Below are 23,744 nucleotides of genomic sequence, written 5' to 3'. Positions count from 1 at the left end.
CTGTCCTGCAGCCGACACACATGGGTTGCTGCTGTTGGCTCCCTGGGAAGGAGCCTGCTGCGTGGCAGCTCTCACCCCTTTTGTCTGTCCCCCCAGGTCTCGCATCCGCCGGGAGCTGTTCATCGAGGAGATCCAAGCGGGAAGCCAGAGCCAGGCCGGGTCGAGCGATTCTCCTTCGGCACGAAGCAGCAGAGCAGCCCACAGCTCGGAGGGAGACAGCTGCGACGGCGTGGACGCGGAGGGCCCACCTGAAGGAAAGCCGAGCGGCGCGGAGGCGGACGAGTACAGCAATGCAACCACAAAGTCTCAGGGAGGGCAAGCGGAGTCGGCTCTGGAGGCGGGGGAAGAGGCAGCGCCGGGCGCCCGGCCCACGGAGCGAGCGGAGCCGCTGCTCATGGCGGCCGAGGGCCTGGAGGACACCGACGACGAGGGCAGGCCCAGAGCGCCGCGCCAGGGCTCTCCGGCCGGGTGTCAGCATGCGGGAGAAGCTCCGGAGACGCCGCCCGGCTCCGCCACGGAAGGGGATGCCTCTACCTCAGCTGCCTCCACCTCAGTCCTTACAGGGGAGAGCTCCTACAAGTCAAAGGAGAGTTCAGAGAAAAGCTCCAGCGTGCCAAGTACGAGTTCGACGCCGGGCGCAGGCTCGCAGAAAGCCAACTCTCTGCAGAGCTTGTTCAGCTTCTCCGAGGCAGCGAGCTCCAGGAGCACACGAGACAGCTCCTTGAGGAAAAAGAAAGCCGCAAACTTGAACAACATAATCCACCGCTTGGAGAAGGCCGCCAGCCGGGAGGAGGCTGCCGAGTGGGAGTTTTGAGATTAAAACTCGCCCAACTCTGGAGAGCTGGGAAGTGAAACTGGACCTCTACTGGTTTTATTGTGTTGCGCACTTATCCGCCCTGCGGGCCACAGGGCAAAAACGCCATAGGCCAAGGTGCATATAGAAAACAAAAGGAGCGTTAAGCCCAATTTATGTTCGTGTTTTCGAGGAAGAAAACTGAAATGTGTAGTCGAGCTTTTTTGTACCCTGAAGTGTTTTTATTATTGCCCTAAGTGATTTCCACGGTTTCTGGAATAACTCATACAGCTTTGCCTTGTGCCCTCCTCTTTGGTGTGGGCTTTAAAAAAAAAAAAAAAGAAAAAAAAGAAAAAAAACGTTTTAAAAAAAAAAAAAATCGAACCCACGTATTAAAAGGGGGCTTTTTATCTGCCATCTAATGGCTACAGAGCGATAATACACTATTATCTTCTTAAACCAGGAAAAAAGGGGAGATTTTTCAAAAAAAAAAAGAAAAAAAAAAGAAAGTTTTTTGTAGCTGTTCAGTTGCCACTAAGAGATTGCACAGTCAACCGACTCTAAACACACTAGTTTGGATTCCTACGTATTTTCAAGAAAAGAAAAGAATCTTGTTGTTTGAAACTTTGAATTAAAAAAGAAAAAAACACATTTACTCCACATATTTTTTAACAAAACAGAAAAAAAAAAAGTCACATCAGGAAAATATCTTAATTTGTGGTAGCTGACTTAGTGTTTTCTTGTAAGTGAAATAGAATATTGACACGTAGTGCACATTGTTTCATAGCTTTAACTGATTCTGGTCTTTTGCAGACCAGAATTTGTTTAATACACTCCATTTTAGGCCAAATCAGGACAAAAAAAAAAAAATCTGAATCTAGGTATTTTATAATCTGCTTTTTAACCTCTAACCACAGAGCACGCTGATCAGACCTCATATCTGGGAGGTTTGGGAGACAACTTAGAAACAGCATGTACTTGATCATTTCACTTGGGTCGTAGCGTACAGGATTTCCTTTCAGCCAAGTCAGATTGCTCAGAAAACGTTGGCCAGTAACATTTCAGCCTGCTTCTTCGGGGACACGCTCCGTGACCCGAGCTGTTCACCTTACCTGGAACCGAGGGAAGCGTAGTTCATGTGTACGACTGCTGTCACACCACTAAGGGGACGGGAGCTGCCTCAGATGGAGAAGTTTTCCTGCTGTAGGTGGCCATTTACTGACTCTCTTCCCACCGCAAGCACTGATTTTAAATGTTTTAGTTGTGGGAAGCTTGTTTTTACGTGGAGGAATAGTACATGGCAATGACCAGACAGGCTCTTAGCAGGGCCGAAGGAGCCCAAACTCCAAACCAAAACGTTGATGCTCTCCAGTCCCGGTCTCGCCCGTTCTGCCCCGCAGAAATGCAGCCTTTCGCCATTATTTTATGCACAGGTTAGGGCTGATCAAAGTACAAATCAAATTCTAACTTGTCTCTAACTCCTCCTGTTGTCTATATGTATATGCGTGAGCATAGAGGTGCGTGGAAGGATGTGTGTGCGTGAGTGTGTGCGTGCAATTTTATACGTCTGTGTATTTTCTTACGTACTTGTGCACACATAGAGTGCATTACTGCCACCTTTTTTCAATAAGCTGTTTTATCAGTTATGGCTTCTACAAGTTTGCTAATTTAGACTCCTTTATTGCCATATCTTTAAAACTAACAATAGATGATTTCGGAATATATATATATATATAAATATATATATATATAATTTTTTTTTGCTTATTTATAGGTGCTGTATTTTATTATCTGATTGTTAGGAAGGGATGAAAGGGGGCAAATATTCTTTAGAGGGATAGACTGCCGGCAGTATTGGGTATAATTTACAAGATGTAGTTGTCATACTGTATATTATTGATTGAAGACTTTTTGACCGTATTGTGTATCATTGAACTTTTGTCTTAGGTCAGCATCTTTTTGATGACACTTTAATGGTGCATTCATTACTTCTTAAGTTTAATTAATATTACTTTTCTGATTCTGGGGGAGGGAGGGACGGGGAGAGGAGTTCCGACTTTAAAGGTATGTTCCCAATATTACACCTCAGTGTGCTTGTATTAATTCATTAGTAGGATTTTTGACTGTAAGATGTGAAACCACATTTCTTGCATGATGTTTTAGAACGTATGTATTTCATTTACAGTCTCTTAACATGCAACAGCAGCACGTAGTGCAAGTGTCACAAATTGAGAATCAGTACACTAAAACCAATCCTTTTCATGATCGAGGGAAGAAGGCTCTAGGAGGCTGAAAGGCAGGGACTCGTTTCCTATTTCTACTGCTAGCTGTTTCAGGATACCTCCTTGGGTAGCTGGGGACTTGTGATGCAGAACTCAAACTGAGGAACAGAGAGAGCAACTGCCCCTTTCTGTGATGAGCTGAGGAGATGGTTTGTAATACAAACACCGGCGTGTGACAGTGCTGGCAGCGACTCCAGCAGTTAGCCCCCAGGAAAGGCCAGCGAGGGAAGGAACGTGGTGAAGCAGAGCCGTACCTCTCTGTACCTGTGCAGGTTTGACTTACAAAGCACAGCTCCGTCTGTCAATGCACGTCCTGGTAGAAGTACACATACCTTACTACGAGTCACAACCAGGTGTGTCTTCAGCCGCGGAGCAAAGCTTCTGACAGGAAGACACACGTATTTTCTTCTGTTTTTTTTTATTGTTGTTGTTGTTGTTTGGTTCAGGTTGGGTTTTTTAATTAATTCTGGGCAATCCGTTTGCCAGTCTGGTTCTGCTGTCCTTGTCTGCTGATTGGAGATCCAGGTGCTTGATGCAGCCAAGCGGTTACTCGGCTTTCTCGATAGGGAGGGTTTTGTTCTGTTTGATTTTTTTTTTTTTAATTAATATTCCCCAAACTGTTCTTGTGCCTGTGTCTCTATAATTGCATTCCATAAAGCTTACTGAGAGCTCTTGCTGCATCATCCGACAGCAGAACTGTATTCACAGGTTGAACACAAATGCAGCATTTAAGGTCAATCTCTCTTCTTAATAAGCAATACGTAAGTGCCTTGAAACTTGTATCTTTTATTTTCCTGTTCGTTTTTTGGTTGCTTTTCAGACTCCCACTAGTTCTTTAGGGTTCTTCAGTGTCTGCCCGGTTTTTAATGCTATAATGGTTTCTAAAAGCATATCTGTAGCTTGCCCTAGAGGAAATGTTTCTTTTATAACACTAACTGTTAATTCTGAGCTCCATTATTACATTTGAATCATGTAATTTCGCTGGATAAAGACAGCATTCGTAAGTCAGAAGTCACTCCATCCTGCCAAGGGTTGTCACTGGTATCTATTGAAAAATTAATCAAATAAAAATGCTGTCAGTATTTCCGATATTTTTGGCACTTTATTAATGACTTAGCTCCTTTTGTTGTTTCGTATGTAATGATCTGCAATGAATGTGGATTTGCCTGCTGAGATGCTCTGGGGTGCCCCGGCTGGGCATCACTGCGGTCCCTTTGTGACCACGTTGCGTAGGGGCACGGCAGAGCCACGCTCATAGAGCACAAGTGATGTGCCCAGCTTTTGGTTCCCTGCTTTTAGCCAAGATTGCAGCTGCTTTTCTGTTCCGGTGGAAAGTAAAATGGATCAGCTTGAACTACTGCTGAGATTCTCTTGTTGGAGATGAGCCACCTACTGGCTTTCCAAACAGTCCCATACCTCCCTGGTTTGGAGACTAAACTTCAGCAGCACTGAAAGGTGTTAGCTATATTTCTTATCTAGTGTGGCACTTGAAGGTAACGCTTCTAGGAAAATGTATATTGGGGTTGGTTTTTTACTTGATGAACAGTAGAGCATAAAAAAGCTGTAGGAGAGGACATGCCAAAGAGTAGCACTGGGGCTTTTTGTGTTCTTCAGTCACAATAAGGCGAGAGGAGGCACTTAGGGACATGGGGTGGGGGCTGTCCCATGGCACGATGGCTTTGTAGAGCACGGAGCCTGGGGACGGTGCTCCCACTGCCCACGTTTCTTACCCAGCGGATGAAAGCACAGACTGCAGGAGACCTGCAATCCCACAGTCTGGTTTTATCTGGGGGTTCTTTAGAAATATTTTTATTTTCTCTTTCCGTTTCCAATTCCATGTTGTTACGAAGCTGTGGGTGAAGGGCCCGGGCTCTTGTATCAAAAATAGCTTCCCACTGCAGCAAAACTTGTTGTTTTTCTCTCTGGATGGCTGGGGAAGGAGGAAGGTCCATTACTTTGTTTAGATGAAAGCTAGGAAAGAGTATTGCTTGGAGAGGGGTCATGCATGGGATTGTCAGTATGCTTCTGGCTTTGAGGATACAGACTTCAGGCTATAATTGGCAGAAATATCTCTAATTATAAGGTTGCTGTTGATGCTGTAAAATATGACCATTTTATTTATTCATCTGAAAAATGTCTACAAGTAGAGCCACTCCTTAAAGGAACTTCTGTCAGTGCATTCTGGCCGTGCTGTGAATTAGTGAATCCTTTATAAGAGCTCCGTGCTGCAATAAGAAAATCTTATCATACAGTTAAAGAGAAGAAGATACACGTGCCTTTCTCATGAGGTGAAAGATCCTTGCATTGTTTCTAACTTGTTCATGTGGGAATGGTGAAGAGAAGGGCCTTAATGAACATGGCAGAATTCTATGCAATATTCTCTGCCCAGTTACTGAAGAGTGGCTGTTTTTCAGCTGTTTAATTGGAGAAATAGCGAGCTAACAAGAGGTGATACATTTATGTAAAATAGGGCTGAGGGAAACCTGAAAAAATTCTTTGGTTTTGAACATTTCTTTGCACTTAAATCCAAACCAGTTTATTTGAAGTGAAATCATAGAGTCTTGGAACATCCTGAGTTGGAAGGGACCCCCAGGGATCATCGAGTCCAACTCTGAAACGCTGCAGTGAGGCAGAGCAGTGCCTTTAACAAGGTGCAGAGAGAGCAGTACTCTCACTTAGGGATCTGTTGTGTTACATGGAGGGCACTGTTTTTGCTTCATTTGTGTCTTTCTAACACAAATCTTAAGCGCTCTCTTATTACTTCTTCATCAGTGTACATATCCTGGAATGTTTCCTGTCTTGGAGCTGCTGTGTGGCTGAGCCCTGTGCTGTGAGTGCTCCTTGGGGGCTATCAGAAACATGGGAGGAAGAGAGAAGTTGGTTCTTCGGTGGGGGAACTTGATTTCACAAGCTGCTTACATCTCTTAGTGCTCAGTGTGGCTCACATGGATGGAATGGCAGTTCAGCTCACCCATATGTTGGCTGCTGCATCCCCCTTGCACTTTCTGCTGCCCCACTGTTGGAACATCAGCATTTTCTTCCTTTGCGTTGCATATACAATCAGCTTTTTCTTTCTTTTTTAAATAGAGAATTTAAAAATTCTGTTTGAGCAAAGTTTTTTTTTTTTTCCAGCTGTTTAAAAATCTTGCCAGATGGTTTTAAATTGCAATCACTGGCTTTTAAAGCACAAAATCTTAAGTTTGTTTTCTGACACTCAGCTTTCTTAGTTGAAGAGGTGACCGAGTGGTCCATGTCTCTTTCCCTGTATGCATTTGAGCTTTGACATGTAGAAATATTATTTCATGAATCAATTCTTTCCTCTCCATCCCTTTTGCAGGATGTATTGATATGCCATATGTAAAATATATTAATATTGATCTTTAAAGCGAGACAAGCCCTTTGTGCTATGCCTAGGGAGTGATCTGTCCTACATGACCAGGTCATGTCCTGTACCCTGCCCTATGAATATGCAAGGATATCGAGTTTCTCTGCTCCAAAGGTGAGGTTTATCCTTTTGGAGAAGGTTAGCATTAGGCTGTGCACTTGAGTTTCCAAAAAAGCCTTAAAAATAGGTGTGTGAGTGGCGCCATCTCCTCCTCAGGGATGATTTCCCCCAGGTCGAGCAGTTCTGTGCCATGTGTGATGCAGTTGCTGGATGGAAGCTCGTTTCCCAGCAGGAGGAAGTCATTCATTGCAGCGTTAGCAGTGAGAGCCTCTGGTGCAGCCGAAGACCCAGCCAGGCTGCACGCCTGCTTTCCCCAAACCCTCCATGTTGCAGCCCTGCCTGCCCAGGGAAGTTTGTGTTTCTGCAGCTGTTTTGCAAATGAAATTTAAATAAGATCTGATGCCCGGTTGTTGGTTTTTCATTGCTGGTCACAGACGCTCAGGCACAAAAGTGCTTTAAAATGAAACGTCTGCTTTTTAAAAATTAATGAGATTATTGTATTTTCCCTTGTCCAGCTATTCCACAAAGGACAGTTTCTGCCATCGTTCACACTTGCTTTATTCATGTTGATGCCAGGAGAGGAGTTTTGTCACAGTTCTGTAGATTAGGTAACACTAAAGCTGTTGGTTTTATGGTACTGCTTCTGTCTGTTGAAACAGCCGTGTGCAGGTTAAATTCTTAACCATAGCAAAACAGAGCAGGATGCAGTGGGTGCCTGCAGTCCCCGTGACATCACGTCTTTGAGTTTTGTTCATAGGGCTACTTGAATGACGTGGTACAGAACTCATCCAAAGACCCAGGGGAGTGGAGAGGGCCAGGAATTCCTGCTTGTGGGTGACAGAGCTGCTGGTGACATGGTTACTGTGTGATGTGTAGTGATGTTCATAGCAGCACAGCCCTCTGTTGGTAACAAGAAGAGCAGTGTTGAGTTGCATTGCCGTCTTCCGTCTATGCGGGTAATGAATACATTTTTAGGAGTTAAGTGTCTACGTGTCCACGTTTCCATAGGGGGAAAACCCCTCTGTATGTGTAGCATTTTCATGCTTGGCACCAGTAGAACTGCTGCAGCCAGATATGTGAAGTCATTTGGGGCACAGGTGAGCGGAGGCAGAAAACCGATCTGTATTATAATGCATAGGATGCTGTTTTCCCATTAGTCAGACATGTTCCATGCTGTAAATGCAGAATTACCCACTGGAGAGGTCAGATTTCTGCGGGTTTAGCTAACCTGGTAGGGGAAAGATCATGTTCAGAATACATAAAAATAATGCCAAGGGTCTCAGATGTGCCAGAGCTGGGTGGTTCAAAATCAGGAGTCAATCCATCTCTGCAAAATCCCCCTTCAGTACAGCCTGCAGGAAATTCATATGCTGGACACTTGCACAAGTCACGTGTATTTTTCTGTATCTGTGTACAGTGGGAAGGTGAAGAGTTTTGCCACGTATTTAGACAACTGCAAAAACAGCCAGTATGTCCATGAAGCCGAGTAACAAATACGAGCACGCGGCTCGTTCTTGCTCTCTCTGAGCTGAATATTCAAATACTCTTTGGAATGAACCTGAAATTCTCTTGCACTGTCCCTCCCAGAGGCACACGTCTGTGTTTGGAAGAGAAGTAAAACTTGGCACTTGACTTGCTCTGAAGTACAATCTATCCCCAAGCAACGAAAATTTTCCCTACAATCACTCCCTCAGTCAGACTCCCCTGGCTTTTGTTAGCTTCCCTTAGAGCCCTCCTACCACTTTGACGTATGATCGATGTGAGTAAATTATTACTAGCTTTAAAAGTGTTTCCAAAGTACCTGGTTACCTCGGGATGCTTGCACAGCTGCACAGCGGTACCTGAGCTCCGGCTCGAGGGGCAGCATGCGGGCGGTCGGCACGGTCACCTCTGTGTCCTGTTCGTTGTCCTCCATCAGGGCTTCCAGTTCCTTCCACCTGCAGGGAGTGGGGATGAGAAGAGTTTGGTTTAGTTTGGAATGCTTTGTTTGGGTTCTGTAGGCGTATCGTCAGGATTCTGTACGCCACCACATTTCCCATTGAGTTTTCAGTTCTTGCTACTTTCCTAAAATTCTCTCTTGAACAAACTTTCTATACTTGGAAAGCTATGTGCCTTATTTTCTAAATCTCTTCGTGGAGAATAATCTAAAGCACAGTGATCTCGATTGCAGCATTCGCAGCCACCTGCTTGTCGTTTAGTGCGGGAAGGGAAACGCCAACCGAGGAGCGATTCGCGGCCCAGCACTCCTTGTCCCCCTGCTGATGAGCACTTCAAGCACTGTGCATTACGTCTTTGTGCAATAGAAATTCTCATTGTGCATCTGGAGGTCGTTGGCCCATCCAATGAGCGCAGGCGAGCGGTAGCGTGGAGAACTCAGGTTCCCAAAACAAGCCTGCCTGGGTTGGCTCTGGCAGCGCGGTTGGTTGTGGGCTTGGAAATAAAGGTTGTAAGGCAAAACGTGACTGGTTTGTGCTCGCAGGCTGCCAGCGTTCAGGAGCTGCTCCCGGGCTCCGGCCGTTGCTGCTGGTGCCGTGTTGGTGCCATTGGCCATCCTTACTGGTTGGCAGCAGTGAGGCACTGCAGTGCATCCCAATCCTAACCCGGCTGTCACAGACAGGCTTCCACCCCCAGCATCCTCAGCCCTTAGCAGCACTCGCGTGTCATTCTCCAAGCTTGCTCTCTCTACATCATAAGGTGAAATACATAGAGGTGGTTTGCTGTCAGGAAAGCAACCGAGCATTTCCTATTTATGAGATTGATTTTATCAGTTTCTTTGCTGAGGTTTGTTTTTATTTGATACAAACACAACAGGAGCATGCATATCCTGCAGGCAGACGTTGGATGGAGCGGGGTGCTGTCGGCTTGGTTGAGTATCCATATCATTGTGCCCCTGTTGTGTTTCCTAGAGCAATCATTTTTTTTTTAAAGATATTTTATCTAAATGCCTAATAAATAATATTATTTAAATAGTTTTAAAGTAATTTAGGACTGAGAATAAGAAGCCTCTGTTGTGAGAGAAGAGACTTAAAATATACAGAGAGAAAATCCCCTTAGCCTCCTAGAGCCTCTACTGAGAATGTCATGAAGACGCAGTGCCCCTTGTCAGAGCACGTTGCCATCTCCTCCAGTGTTGATGTAAAATGAGAGACTGGTTTCCCGTGACGTTCATCTTTGTTGGCATACGTTTGAATTTCTGAATTCAGAGCTGGTTTTCTTCTCATCCCAAGTTGGTCGAGGTTTAAAACAACAACAAAACAAACGGCCTTTTCCTGGCGCGAACGCAGGGAGCGCGGTGCACTGATCTTTGTGTGGTGCACTGATCTTTGTATGGTGCACTGATCTTTGTGTGGTGCACTGATCTTTGTGCAGTGCACTGATCTTTGTGCCATGCACTGATCTTTGTGTGGTGCACTGATCTTTGTATGGTGCACTGATCTTTGTGTGGTGCACTGATCTTTGTATGGTGCACTGATCTTTGTGTGGTGCACTGATCTTTGTGTGGTGCACTGATCTTTGTGTGGTGCACTGATCTTTGTGCCATGCACTGATCTTTGTGTGGTGCACTGAACTTTGTGCCATGCACTGATCTTTGTGCGGTGCACTGATCTTTGTGTGGTGCACTGATCTTTGTATGGTGCACTGATCTTTGTGTGGTGCACTGATCTTTGTGTGGTGCACTGATCTTTGTGTGGTGCACTGATCTTTGTGTGGTGCACTGATCTTTGTGCCATGCACTGATCTTTGTGTGGTGCACTGAACTTTGTGCCATGCACTGATCTTTGTGCGGTGCACTGATCTTTGTGTGGTGCACTGAACTTTGTGCCATGCACTGATCTTTGTGCAGTGCACTGATCTTTGTATGGTGCACTGATCTTTGTGTGGTGCACTGATCTTTGTGTGGTGCACTGAACTTTGTGCCATGCACTGATCTTTGTGCCATGCACTGATCTTTGTGTGGTGCACTGAACTTTGTGCCATGCACTGATCTTTGTGCCATGCGCTGATCTTTGTGCCATGCACTGATCTTTGTGTGGTGCACTGATCTTTGTGCCATGCACTGATCTTTGTACAGTGCACTGATCTTTGTGTGGTGCACTGATCTTTGTGCCATGCACTGATCTTTGTACAGTGCACTGATCTTTGTGTGGTGCACTGATCTTTGTGCCATGCGCTGATCTTTGTGCCATGCGCTGATCTTTGTGCGGTGCTCTTGCAGTGGCTGGGCTCATCCCTGGTGAGGTGAGATGGGAGAAAAGCTGCCAAAGCAAAAATGAGAGAGTGACCCCCGCGTGCGGCAGGGCCGGAGCTGGGCTGCTGCAGGGCGCCGGGTTTGGATGCAGATTTGCACTTTGCCTTTTGAGGGTGTCCCGCTCGAAACTGCCCGGTGAATTCCCATCCTTTGGTGATGTAGCCTGAAAGCAAAGAAAAAGAAAAAAAGGAGCCCTCTGGAAACGATTGGAGAACCCTTAAAAAATAGGGAAGAAAAGAAAGAAAAGAGATGAAAAAGCTTGTTGCTGTCAGGATGCTCTGTGCAGTGCTGTGCTGACCAGCTGTGTGCCGGCGCTGCAAACCAACGCTGCGCCACTCAAACAGCCGAGGGCTCCATGTCCCAAAGCAGGGGGAGGCTGGGGGGGGAGGGATGGCGTTTCTTCTGTTGGCTTTGGTTTGGTTTTCTTTTCCTTTTCTAATTGTTTCCCTCATGTTCCCTTTTGTCATTGTTTTTATTAAGAAATTAACTCTCTGCATTTGTGCAATAACTACTTGCCATGATGATGGGCAGACCTTTGTAATGCCCCGACTACTAACACAGCACAAGATGAACTCAAACAGAAAGTGGTGTACTTTTTCCTGAGAACTTTTTTTTTTTTTTAATGATAAGCTCAGATCTTACCCCAGTGTATTGTGGTGTCTTACATTTTTAGCAGTATTTTATATTTTTTTTCTGTAACGCACTAAGTCTTAGGTGTTTTTAGAGCTTGTTTGTTATATTCACAATCACGGATTGAAACGGAAAAAAAAAGAAAAAAAAAAAGAAAAAAAAAAAGATCCTCACAAAGACCCAATTGACCAAAAAAAAAGGAAAGAAAAAAAAAAAGTGTCTCTCTCTTTTTTTTTTTTTTTTTTTTTTTTTTTTTTTTTGTACAAGTAGCTTCGAGAAGCCCACGTTGTGTTGCTGTGACTCATCTTTTGTAACATTTTATTTCTTGGTATTTGTTTAAACGTAAAGAAAAGTAAGAGTTTATATGGCTGGCAGTAGCGGGGAGCGCTCCCTCCGTCAGCAGAATGGCATTGTTTATCTGTCTTTGTTTGGTTAGCCATATAATGTTTGTTCTCAGCACTGTACAACGGTCCCTATATGATATGGAGAAGCAATATCACTGTATGAAACTCACACGATGTATTATTATTATTATTATTCACTAGCACCCTAGGTGTGATAATTGAAGTAAATATCTTTTATACAAACACAATCACGCGTGGGCTGTCTTTATTAAGGTGAGACCTGAGTCCAAGCAGCAAACATTTACATTGGTGGTTTTGGCTCTGTGTGGGGCTGAGTTCCATGGGGTTTGTGGTTGTGCCGGAGAAGAAAAATCCTTTTTTGTGTATCCTTTTCCAAGGTGGGGATGAGATTTCTTCAGTGCCACGTTGAAGTGTCAGCTTCCAGTTTGTGTTCTTGTCAAGTGCGAATGGTGGGCAGAAAGCGTGTGCTGTAGGACTGCAGGGGGGTGCTGAGCACCAAGCCAACAGATAGCTGGTTAAAAATAATAGTAATGAATGGAAGGAAGGGGAATTTTGCCAGATACGCAGCTCACTCTTTATTTTCACTGCATGTAAAGATCAGTTCCTCCTCCAGTGCCTCATAAGATGCTGTTCCAATCAACATCCTGAGTGCCTACTGAGTGACGAGTTGAAGTTTGGTGTTGGTAAGGGACAGATATCTTAACCCACCTGGTGAATTCCAGTTTGGAAACCAGTGGCCCAAACCTTGAGCTGGAATGCTGTGGTTTTCAGGCAGCAGACGTGGGTACGTGTGCTGTCACCTCCCATCCCCTGCCTCGCTTAGGAGCGACCACTTGGAAATAGAACTATGTCATGCCTTAACTTCTTTGTGTGCTTGCTATTTTTTGAGGTGTCTGGCAGTTTGCTCCACAGGATGTAAAGGTTCTGGGCTTAACAAACACCTTTTTTTCCTATTGCTCAATGCTCGGTCAGACTGTTGATTGCTATCACTGTGTTGAATGATTTCACCATCATCACTTAAAGCTTTTCAGCTTAAAACTTTTAAAGCATGACGCCTTGGGTTGGTTAATTTGTATGTCTATAACTCACGTTTTTCTTTAGGTGTGGTGCTGTTGCACCGAGGAACAAAGCCTCACGTGGCCACCAGCACGGTGTAGGTGCAGAAGCACAGAGCTGGTGCTGGACAAGGAACGGAGTGAAGGGCAGAAAAGCTGGTCTGTGGTCTTGGGGTGCAGGGACAGCACTGCATCGGGTGGGCGGTGGCCATGGGCCCCCTGCCTTAGTGAGAGAGACATGATGGATCTGTGGATCCCAGCAGGAGCAGACAGGGCAGAGCAGCCCATGTCCTGTTCTTGGGCCCCACTTCTTTCCATTGCGAGAAGCGTTTCTGCTTTAATGGGAGAGCTGACGAGGTTGCGTGCTTGCCAACAGAGGGCTTCAGAAAACATGATTTGATTATAGCAGAGCATTTTATTTTCTTTTTGCTCCAAGCTATGGGAAACTGATAAGAAAATTCAAACTGTTTTCTTGAACTCTTCCTCGTTACCCATGTAATTATCTTAGTACCCTTGGAAATAATCCGCTCTTCTATGAAATCTCTCCTTCCGGGGTGGATTTCTGAAGTGGCACTGTGCTGCTTTCTGGGGGCTGTTTATTTTGGAGTGGCTGGGCCAGAGAAAAGGGCAGGAAAAAGCCCTCAGCCCTTCCCACAGCTCTCATGCTGCAGAGTGGGCTAAAAAGAAAGGGGCAGAGGAAGGGAGGGAGCAGGAATGCCCTGTTTTCTTTTTGGCAGCACACAGCAGTGACAATGAGACTTGCTGCCCTCCCTCCTGTCAGTCCCAGCCCTTGCCATCTAGGTCTTCCTATCTTCTGCATGCATCCCTCAAGGACATCACTGAAAATTCTTGATGTATTCTCTGCATCTTCAGAGCAGTGCTTGCACTTGGTCCTTGGGGCTCTTCCAGGGCTGCTACCTGTGGCTAAAGATGGGGCAGATTGTGCCCGGGGGCTGCAGGTGGCTGTGAGGGATGTCATCACCCCTTCTCTTTTGTCATCTGACTCCTGGGCAAACACGAACTTCTGATTGCTCCAGGCTGACCTTCCTCCCTCTCTGAGACCTTTCTTCCCTTTCCAGGAAGGTTGCTTTAAAATGCCCCAGAAGACCAATCCGTGTGCAACTTCTGTAGAGTTGTTGGGCTTTCTGCAGCTCTTGGCTTGCATCTCCAGTGTCTTCACTCACTCTGGGGAGATCATTGAAAGAATGTACACCCTTCAGGTGATGGTGACGTTAAATTGCCCTGTGAGATGAGATGAATCTGAGGGGCAGTTTGGCTGGGCTGCTGGACTACAGCCTTGCAGCATTTCCTTCTGAGCAGATTTGCATTGAAGATGATGCTGCTAGATTTGAGTAAGAGAGGGCTCTGATGCCTTGCGTTAAGAAATACCAAATAATTCCCTGCCTTCTTGTCCTGCTTCTCAGCCCACTGACAGCTCACAGCAACAGCAGCCCCAAGGAAGAGCATTAGGGCACAGTGAATGACCCCATGCAAGTGTGGACAATGCAGAAACACTGTCCCACATTACAAAAAGGCCAAGATAGAATGTGAACTGCTGAGATGTACAGCACAAAAAGGCTTTTGATGACCTTCCTGTTATGGGAAGAACTTCTGCTCTGATCTCTTGCTCCTTGGGATCAGAAGAGGACAAAGACAACCCGGTTCATCCAGGAGTGAATCTGCAGCCTGTGGACTCTGCCCCCCTCATCCCTTCAGCTATGGAATACGGTCAGCTTCCTTTGATTCTCCCCGGAAGGGAGCAGGACTTTGGGCTGTAACAGCACCATCTTTGTCAGATTTCCTTAAAAGCCCAATGCAAAGTATTTCAAGAACCTTAAATTGTTCTTATACAAGTATAAACTTGGGAGCTCTGGCATCAGATAGGACTGGAGCTGAGATATTGTTGGCCTGGAAAGTTTCATGGGAGAGAGATGCCAAAAAGCCCATGGGGAAGTGAAACCATTTTGACTTCTAAGTGACTGCCCTCAGCACCCGGTCATTAACCAGGGCAGCCCAGCACAGGAAGGGCTCAGTGACCTGCAGAGGGCAGACCCAGTTCCTGCTGCTATCTTTGGCTCTCAGCCTTGGCTCGAGGCTCCTGAGCCTTCGTTATCTTGCCATCATCTTCCTTCCAGTCAATAAAATGGGCTTGAAGCCTTTGAAGTGCTGGATTTCAATGCACTTCAGTTGACTTCTGAAAGAACAGTTTCTCAAAGAAAGCTCCAAACATGCCACATCATTCCCTTTCTTGTTTTCTTCTTTTTTACAGTTCTGTAAATCCCAGGATGCCATTCAGTAATGGAGGCAGGTTAGAAAGTTACCATCAGGCAAATGAGGGTGTGAACTTGCAAAGCCTCAGCTAATTTGCAGTAAGTGCCCATGTGTGTGCTGCTGCCTGCAGGTCCCTTCCATAGCATCACTCAGCTCCTGTTTCCTTCGGGCTAAGAGGATTCACACAAGCAGTTCCTGCAGTCCTATGGATGTGTAGCAAGTCCCAGCCTATCAGCCCAAGGTGATTTATTCATCTGCTCTATCCTCAGTAATCAAGCCACCATCTTATGGAATGATTGCCTCTCATTTTTTTATGTCTGGCCTTATTATTTCAAACTAAGTTACCAGTATGTCTTAATTTTCTCCATCTGTGAAAACAGATGCTGTTTATTTTGGACGATTTACCAAGGGAGTCCAACTGCTGGGGCTGGTTGCAGGAGGCCGAGCTGCCAGCACTCCGTGGCCACGCGGGGCTTAAGGCCTGGTGGGTGCTCCTGATGAGCTGCACACAGTGTGCCCCTAGGGCTTCTCCATCTTTGCTTTGTGACTGTGTATTTTTTGCTGTGCTTATTTAATGTAGAATGCCTCTGATCAGTGCTACACCATGTCCATGAGTTTTGCTCAGCAGCAGGGACCCTCACTCTTCTCCAGGCCAGCATTGAAGGCTGTGGGAGAGCTGTGTGGTTGATCACTTGCTTGAGCCCAGGGCTCGCACAGTTCCCACAGTTGTGCCTGCAGGACTGTGGTGCAGTGGTGGTAGCCCAAGTTCAGTGTCTGGTAGCCAAAACTCAATGGATCTGCTTGACCCTTGTGTTTGAACAGGCAGTTTGTGCTGAATTGCTGGGAGCCACATTGCAGTCAACAGGGAGCTCAGAGGGCACGGTGGGGCTGGGCTGGTGGTTGGATTTGATGTTCTTACCATAGAATCACAGAATGGCTTAGGTTGGAAACAACCTTAAAGATCATCCATTTCCAACCTGCTGTGGGCTGGGTGCCCCCCACCAGCTCAGGCTGCCCTGAGCCCCATCCATGGCCTTGGGCACCTCCAGGGGTGGGGTAGCATAGAGGTCTTTTCCAACCTTAATGATTCTATGGTTCTGCACTTCTTGCAATGACCCACACTGACCAGCCAGGCATAATGAAAGTTGGAGGCTTTCAGATCAGTGTCCTGAGTGATTTGGCTGAGAAAAACCATCATCAGGTGCAGGTTGGCCCAACCCACTGCTAATGCACCGGTGCCCCATGCACAGCCTGGTGCAGCTCCCATCTGCCCACCACCTTGCCAAGGATGGCACAGGAAGGTTTACAGCACTGCTGCCATCTGCACTGCGTGCTTCCTGCATACCAGGTGGAGCTGGCAGCACTGCAGTGGGACACGGGCAGAGCTGGGGGTTCTGTCAGCACTCAGCTGTCCGGTTGCTGCATTGCCTTCGTAAAGCAGTAGCATGTTGGATATGGCTTCTCTGTAGTCTGAAAAGTCAAGGACAGTGAGGCTTGAGGAGAAAGACATAAGGTTTAAAATCCCATTATCCTCAGGACTTCACCTTCTTTGTCCCATTTCTTTCTGTGGCGCCTCTGTCTCTCTTTTGAGGCCTTTGCACATCTGAAGGGTCAGGGCCGGGTCGTGGCAGCACAGCAGCTCTGAGGATGCAAAGGCAGAATGCAGCACTCATCTCCAGTGCCCAGCTGAGCCAGGGCTGCTCCTGCTGCTGCCCTTTGGGGCAGAGAAAGTTATGATTAAAAAAACTTTGAACAAAGATATGGGGTGGTGGGATCAGAGAGAAGCTCCATCCGTTTCGGTTGCTTTAGGATTAGGGGTGGTTCCCAGCTTTTCTGTTTTCATGGAGATTAACCCCAAGGGAAGGAAGAACGAGTTGTTGTTTAAAAGTGGGAGCTGTGCTTCACTGGAGAACAGAAAACAAACTGCACTTTTGCTCTATGCACCCCGAAAGCAAAAATGTTGAGGAGGAAATGGGGATGCAGAGCTGCTCCAGCGCCAGCAGGGATGTGGGGAAGTGCAGGGCAGCATCGCACCATTGCGACTGCTTTCCTTTGGCCAATGAGAGCTTCCTGATAACACGTGAACAGGCAATTTTAATAAACATCCAATTAAAGAATTAACCGTAGGGAAGAGGTTTTCTTCGTTCCAAATCTTGTTAATGCAGGTATTTTGCATTGGACCACCCGTGTTTGGGGATTGGAGCCGTCACCATTTCTTGAGAAATAGTGACCTCCAGTGGGACAGCTCTGCCAGCACAGCTTTGGGGTTGGATGGCCCTTTTGGGGGTCTTGCACTGCTGTGGTTTGGGGGGTGGGTATGACTGGGGGGCACTAGAAGGATGTTGCCCTGCTGGAAGCTGGGCAGGGACCATCTCCAAAGATGTCCCTGGCCCCATCTCACCCCAGTGGGTGCTTTGTCTGGAGCAGCTCAGGGCTGCTGATGTACTCCTGCTGCCCCCAGAAGCAAGGATGGAGCCCTGGAACAACGGGATTTGCTGCCTGTGAGGCAGCTTCAGCACTCTGGGTGGGAACTCCACATCTCTTGGTGTCCCTTTGGGCCCTGGCTGACAGCCCTGGCTCTGTTTTGCAGTGCGCTGTGCGGAGCTGCAGATCCAGCTGACGGAGGCCGTGTCGGGGCTGGCAGGGCAGAAGGAGTTGGTGGCCAAACTGGAGCACGACCTCAGCACCATCCAGGCCCTCTCTGCTGTGCACCGTCCAGACGCAGAGGTAACCTCACAGCTCCATGACTCGGGGTGGCCCCAGGGAAGACCACCAATGGCGGAGGGCCTGCAGCACGCATGGGGTTGTCATATCACCTCCTCTATTCTTTCTTCTTCTGTTTGATTCTGGGTTTTGTTTTCTCACATTTTCTTTCTTTCTTTTTATTTTCCCACCTGTTGCCCACCTGGGTTCTGCATCAAGCCCATATACAGGATGGTGCTGGCATGTGGCAGGAGTGGCTTCTGAGGGCCATCCAGCCCTTCTCCTCCCATGAAGGGACAGGTTTTAGGGTTGAGCATAGCAGCAATTAGAATCAAGCATCATTGTCTTTGGCTTGACCCTTGCTGAGCACCCATCTGAATCTGAGTGGGAAATGCTGAATCCCTTCTGCTTGCCCCCAGGGCGCAGCCATTCCCAGCCTGGAGAAGATACCTGAGCCCATCAAGGAGGCCACTGCGCTGTTCTATGGTGAGAGGCAGCCACAAAACTGCTTGGGGTGTGGGTGGGAGCCATCCCAGTGCTATGGGCAGGGCACTCACCTCTTGGGGACAGTGATGTGGAGATGCTCCCAGGCAGACACAGACAGCACATCCACTGGGAAACAGTGATGTGTTTTGTGTTCAGCACACATTGCTGGTCCTCCTGGCCACAGCCCAGCGCCCATTGGGGGCACCCACGGAATGGGGTGGTGCTGCAGCAGGATGGGTGGTGGGTGTCCATTGGGTTTTGCTTCACACTCATTGCTGTCCGCAGGTCACCCACCGTCCCCCAGTGCCCCGTTCCCTGAGGGCCAGGTGGACTCACTGCTTTCCATCATCTCCAGCCAGAGGGAACGCTTCCGAGCCAGGAACCAGGAGCTGGAGGGGGTACGTGGGCTGGGCGGGTCCTGTGTGCTGCCGTGGGCTGCTTGTCTGCCATGTGGGGTTTGTCATCAGCACAGCACCAGTGCAAGCAGTGGGAAATATACATTCTAGGGTTAGTGGGACCAGGACCTGTCAGTGTTGCTCATAATGGCAGTCCAAATCCCTGCTGCTGCAGTGAGGGTGCGTTGGCTATCTTGCTTGGCCATCCAGCATAGCACTGGGGCTGCTGGATGAAAAGAGCACATAATGAATGTGGACTGGAACAGAGTTTCACCTAAGAGCTCTGGAAGTTGAAGGACAGCTCCAAAGAACCTCTTATATGGGCAGAGCTGGCTCTGCAGCTCCCATAGCGTCACGGGTTTGGGTTCCTCAATAAGGCAGGGCTGGGCCAACAGGGATAATTCTAATTGAGGAGCAATTTTAATCGAGATCTGGGAAGTTGGGGGTACTGAGAGGGGAGAGCATGGTGAGGAATGTGGTACTGCATCAGGGATGGCAAAACTGAGCATCAGCAAGTCCCCTCCTACCATGTTTTGGAGTTGCATTGGGGTACACAGTGGGGAGCAGGCTCCCATCGCCCTCATTGCATGGCTGTGTTGAACCAAGAGTGGCGCCATGCAACTGTGCCATTGAGGACACCCCACACCTTTAGTGTTAGGGACCTCAGACAGGTGAACCCCCCAGCCTCATTGGTGCAGTGGGGCTCTGCATCCCATATGAGGGCAGTGCCACTGGGGCTGAGCCTTTCTGCTAACTGCTCCCCATGCAGGAGAACCGCATGATGCAGCACACAGTGCACGCATTGCAGAGCGAGCTGGACAACCTGCGGGCTGATAACATCAAGCTCTATGAGAAGATCAAGTTCCTGCAGAGCTACCCTGGCCGGGTGAGTGCTGCTGGTTGTCCTCCAGTTGGGTTGGCACAGACAGGCAGACCCCAAACCCCTCATTTATCCCAGTAACAGCAGCAGGAGGCTGTCCCCTGCCACCTCCCTGCCTTACCTCCCCTGTTACTGATGGACATTTTAATGGCGTTCGGGGATGGGAGACTCCCACAACTGTGCAGGACCTTATTTGGGTCTCATTCACGTCGAGGTGAGGTTGGCCCCTCTGACATTTTTCCCTGTGTCTCCCACGGAAGATCATCCTCATGTTTATCTGTGCCACAAGGCAACCCCTGGATGCCATCAGCATGAGCTAAAGAGCACACGGCTGCCGCGCGCCGCGTTGCATAATTCACAACCTAATCAGGCATGTGACAAGTTAAAAATAATCATCAAAGATCATTCAATAAGGCCAGATCTGATGAATTCAGCGTCCCTATATCGGGATCTGGCCTCATCGGGGTATCGCATTGCAGAACGTAAGGGCATAGTTGCTAAAGGTCCTCTTGCAGCGTGGTTTGAGTGCCTTGAAGCCACCAGTAACCGTGTGCTGGTGAGGGCAGGGCAGAGTCTCCATCCCTGAGCCCATCCCAACTGTTCCCTTCTATCAAGAGGTTTCCTTACTCTTCCTCACCACTCTCCCTGCTGGCAGTAGCTATTGGGTTAAGCACCGATTTCTTCCCCCTAAGCCGCTCTCCTTGTCCTGCCCATCCCGCAGGGATTTGGGGTGTGATGATCGGAACGCACTGGTCTTGCTAGTCCATCCATTGGGTCATGCACCACTCCATCCACTGGGACCACTTCTTCCCAATAAGGCTGGGGAGGGCAGCGCCTGTGTCCAGGGGTGTGGGACAGGGACACGTGGCCGTGCCATCCATGGGTCTCATCGCACCTTCACCTCTGCAGGGCAGCAGCAGGGATGACACAGAGCTGCGTTACTCCTCGCAGTACGAAGAGCGCCTGGACCCCTTCTCCTCCTTCAGCAGGAAGGTATGGGACCCCACACAGTGCGCCCACACTCACACCAACACCTCACCTTCCCAGATCTGCATCCCTCACATCACTCCTTCCGGCCCCCAGTTCAGTTCTGTGCACTCTTCTCTTTGCAGGAGCGCCAGCGCAAGTACCTGAGCCTGAGTCCCTGGGACAAAGCCACACTGAGCATGGTGAGACGTGGGGCAGACCCGTCCCTGCCACGGTCGTGGGGTTTGGGGTGTTGACCCCCAGCTATCCAGCACGACAGAGGTTAACGCTGGCCTGTAGCAGCCACAGAATGCTGAAATGTCTCACAACGAAGGCAAAGTTGTCATTTGCATGAAAACCAAGCAAATGCCAGCATGAATATGGATCGGGTGGTGTGCCAGCGCCACGGAGAATTAATGAGAGGCATTTACAAAAAAACTGACTTACGGGAGTTACTCCCTGGGAATATTTAAGAACATAATCTTGTTTGTTACAGCAGCCTCCGCCGTGGCCCTGAATAGCAAAGATGATTTCAGCACAGGGTTGGTTGGATGGGAGATCTGTGGGTTTTAATGCCACCCTCAGAAATCCCACGTGGTGTTTTGGGGAATTTGCTTCTGTCCATGATGAATCCCCAGCTTTCACAGCAGGAATACAAAGTGGCAGTGTAGGATCTGTTCTCCATAAGCTGCTTTTCTGGGCTGTGGTTGCTCCCAAGCTTGGCTCTTTCCAAGGGATGGACACCCAATTCCATCCTCCCTCAGCCAATGTCAATGGCCAACGGTCTCCTAAAGGGCTGCCATCTCCCAGGGGGCTCAGCCCTGTGGTTCACAGCCTCGAGCTCACCCAAATTCCGAGCCGCTCACCCTAGGCATTGAATCCCTAGCACATCAAAATGGGATTCAATCTCTTCTCTTGCTGCAGGGGCGGCTCATCCTATCCAACAAGACCGCTCGCACTGTCGCGTTTTTCTACACGCTGCTCTTGCACTGCCTTGTCTTCCTGGTAAGTGTGGTGGGAGCAAAGCACGGCCATGTGGAGCAGTGCTGGGGCTGCCCAAAATCCTGTACCTCACATGCTTGCTGGGGGCTGAGTTATCATTTCAAGAGAAAAAAAAAGAAAAAGAAATCTCAACATCAATAATTAAAGGATGAAACGAGATGAAAGACAAGTCAGAACAATATTTCTACTTGATCATCTCAAAGTAAATCCAACCTTGTGTTGTTTTGGTGAGGGAAGGAGCATAGAAAATAAAAAGTTAAGTGTCATTAAAGTTTAAAGCTCTAACCTAAAAAAATAATCATAAATATTGCATGGTTGGGATGATCTGGCCTCACCTAGAAACAAAAGGGCTTAGAGACCGAGCCCAGCGCTGCCTGGGAGTGGGCAAAGCTGCTGCTCCTGCAGCACTGCTGGGGATGGGAATGTGGTGGGATGCTGTGGGGAGGAGGGATGTCACGTCATGGTGAGGAAGGGATGTTTCGCATGGATGGGATATTATGAGAGGTCATAATGGGGTTGGGATGTCATGGCAGGGATGTCACAGTGGGGCTGGGATGTCATCATAAGGGATGGGGTGTCCTGATGGATTGGAATATCGTGCTGAGTTGGAATGTCATGATAGGGATGGGATGTCGCAGAATGTTATAGCGGGGATGGGATGTCGTGGTAGGGATGGGACACTGCAGTGGGGGCACATGAGGGAGAGGCCTGCACACAGGCCCACCCCAATTGCATTCCTTATTTTGCAGGTTCTCTACAAAACTGCCTGGAGTGAGAGCGTGGGCAGAGACTGCGCTGCGTTCTGCGCCAAGAAGTGGGTGTGAGCAGGGCTGGGTGGGCCGGGGTGGCAACGGGGGGCTGAGCAGAGCCGGGTGCTGCGAGCGAGGCTGGGGGTTGGGTTGGGAAAGCAGCAGAAGACGGAGTGAAGGCAAGGTGGGATCTCTTGGCTCCCCCCATGTCTGGAGGAGCGCCCTAACCCGGCCCTTTCCCCAGGTTCGCCGACCACCTGCACAAGTTCCACGAGAACGGGGATGGAGGTGACATGTGGCAATGACAGCCTGCCTGCGCCGCTCCTCCCGCTGCAGGATCCGGCCCTTCGCTATTGCTTCGCTTTCTGCTTCGTTGGATGGGGGCAACGCTGCACCTTCAGCCCCTGTTGGGAACCAGTAGCCCCAGTGCGGGGTAAGACCGACCCACGGCACTTTGAGGATGGGTACAACAAGGATGGAGCCGGGGCCATGGGATGCTCAGCACAACTGAGGGCAGGGCGTTAGGGCTGCTCCCCTGTGAGCCCGTTGGCTTTAGATGATGATATTTGCTCTCTGCCGCTGGGAAATGTGATCCAGGGAGGGGTGGGCTGCTCGCTGGGGCTTTGCTGGGACAGTTCTATTGGCTTTTTTTAGATGTTACGTAGAGTGGCTTGGAACCTCTGCTGCTATTCACACATGTACTCTTCATAAATCATTCTGAATAATGTAGAGTTCTGCAGGATGAGTGATTAAATAAACAGCTATGCATTGAGTGAATTGTTTGGGGTTTCCTTTCCGGGATGTTTTGCTCAGATGCGTGGTTGGATGAGATGATCTCGGTGGTGATTTCCCCATCTCAATGATCCTAGGAGTCTGCCACGCTGGATGCAGGGATGGCAGAACCCCCATCCCTACAGCAAGAGGACAGTGCAGGGCTGACCGGGATTTCCCTCATCCTTTTCCCTTCCCTTTCCATCCCAAACACAGCCTCAGCCCCACTTCTGCTCACACCCATGCCCATCCCCATCCCCACTGAGCAGCTGACAGACATCCTTACGCTGGGGAGAAGAGTGACATTTTTTATCCTTTTTGTCCTATTTTGTCCTATTTTTTTGCAGGGTTGCCAGGACCCCTCCCTCAGACATCGCCGTCCTTCGGTGCTGCAGCTGCTGGGGGAGATGGGAGCTTGTTGCTAATTTACTCTGAAAGCCGCTTTGATCCCAGTGCAGCACAAGAGAGAAGGATTTCGGCAGCCCCCTGCTCTCCCTCGCTGCTTTAAATTTGATTATGGGAAACAGTCTTAATTAGTATCGACAGCCATTCAGGGAAATAATTAAAGGAAAACCCGTGCTTTCTGTATCCCTCTAACCTGCACATTGCTCACGCAGACCCTGGTTGCATTTTGGGGGCCACGGCGGGGGCGCAGCTCTTCTCTTGCTGTCACCACAGCAGTGCTGGGTCTCCATAGCCACG

General features: G+C 48.5%; 1 protein-coding gene across 7 annotated transcripts in view; it reads left to right on the top strand.

The window, feature by feature from the left end:
- Nucleotides 1-23,043, top strand: part of CUX1 (cut like homeobox 1) — a 227,627-nt gene extending 204,584 nt beyond the window's left edge. For 6 of the 7 annotated variants that reach the window (XM_048967064.1, XM_048967066.1, XM_048967062.1 and 3 more), the window contains one exon: nucleotides 97-1,309. In XM_048967064.1, the coding sequence (XP_048823021.1) occupies nucleotides 97-814 (718 nt within the window). In that variant the 3' untranslated portion in view covers nucleotides 815-1,309. Of the gene's footprint in view, nucleotides 1-96; nucleotides 1,310-17,680; nucleotides 17,818-18,212; nucleotides 18,280-18,564; nucleotides 18,678-19,443; nucleotides 19,561-20,463; nucleotides 20,548-20,666; nucleotides 20,724-21,444; nucleotides 21,526-22,271; nucleotides 22,337-22,515 lie in introns of those variants that run through there. The other variant, XM_048967067.1, reaches the window with a different exon arrangement.
- The last annotated feature ends 701 nt before the right edge of the window (nucleotides 23,044-23,744 follow it).

The sequence above is a fragment of the Lagopus muta genome, chromosome 20, assembly GCF_023343835.1.
Source record: "Lagopus muta isolate bLagMut1 chromosome 20, bLagMut1 primary, whole genome shotgun sequence".
Lineage (NCBI taxonomy): Eukaryota > Metazoa > Chordata > Aves > Galliformes > Phasianidae > Lagopus > Lagopus muta.
Note: the sequence above shows the minus strand (reverse complement) of the source record. Positions and strands in the feature narration are given on the sequence as shown.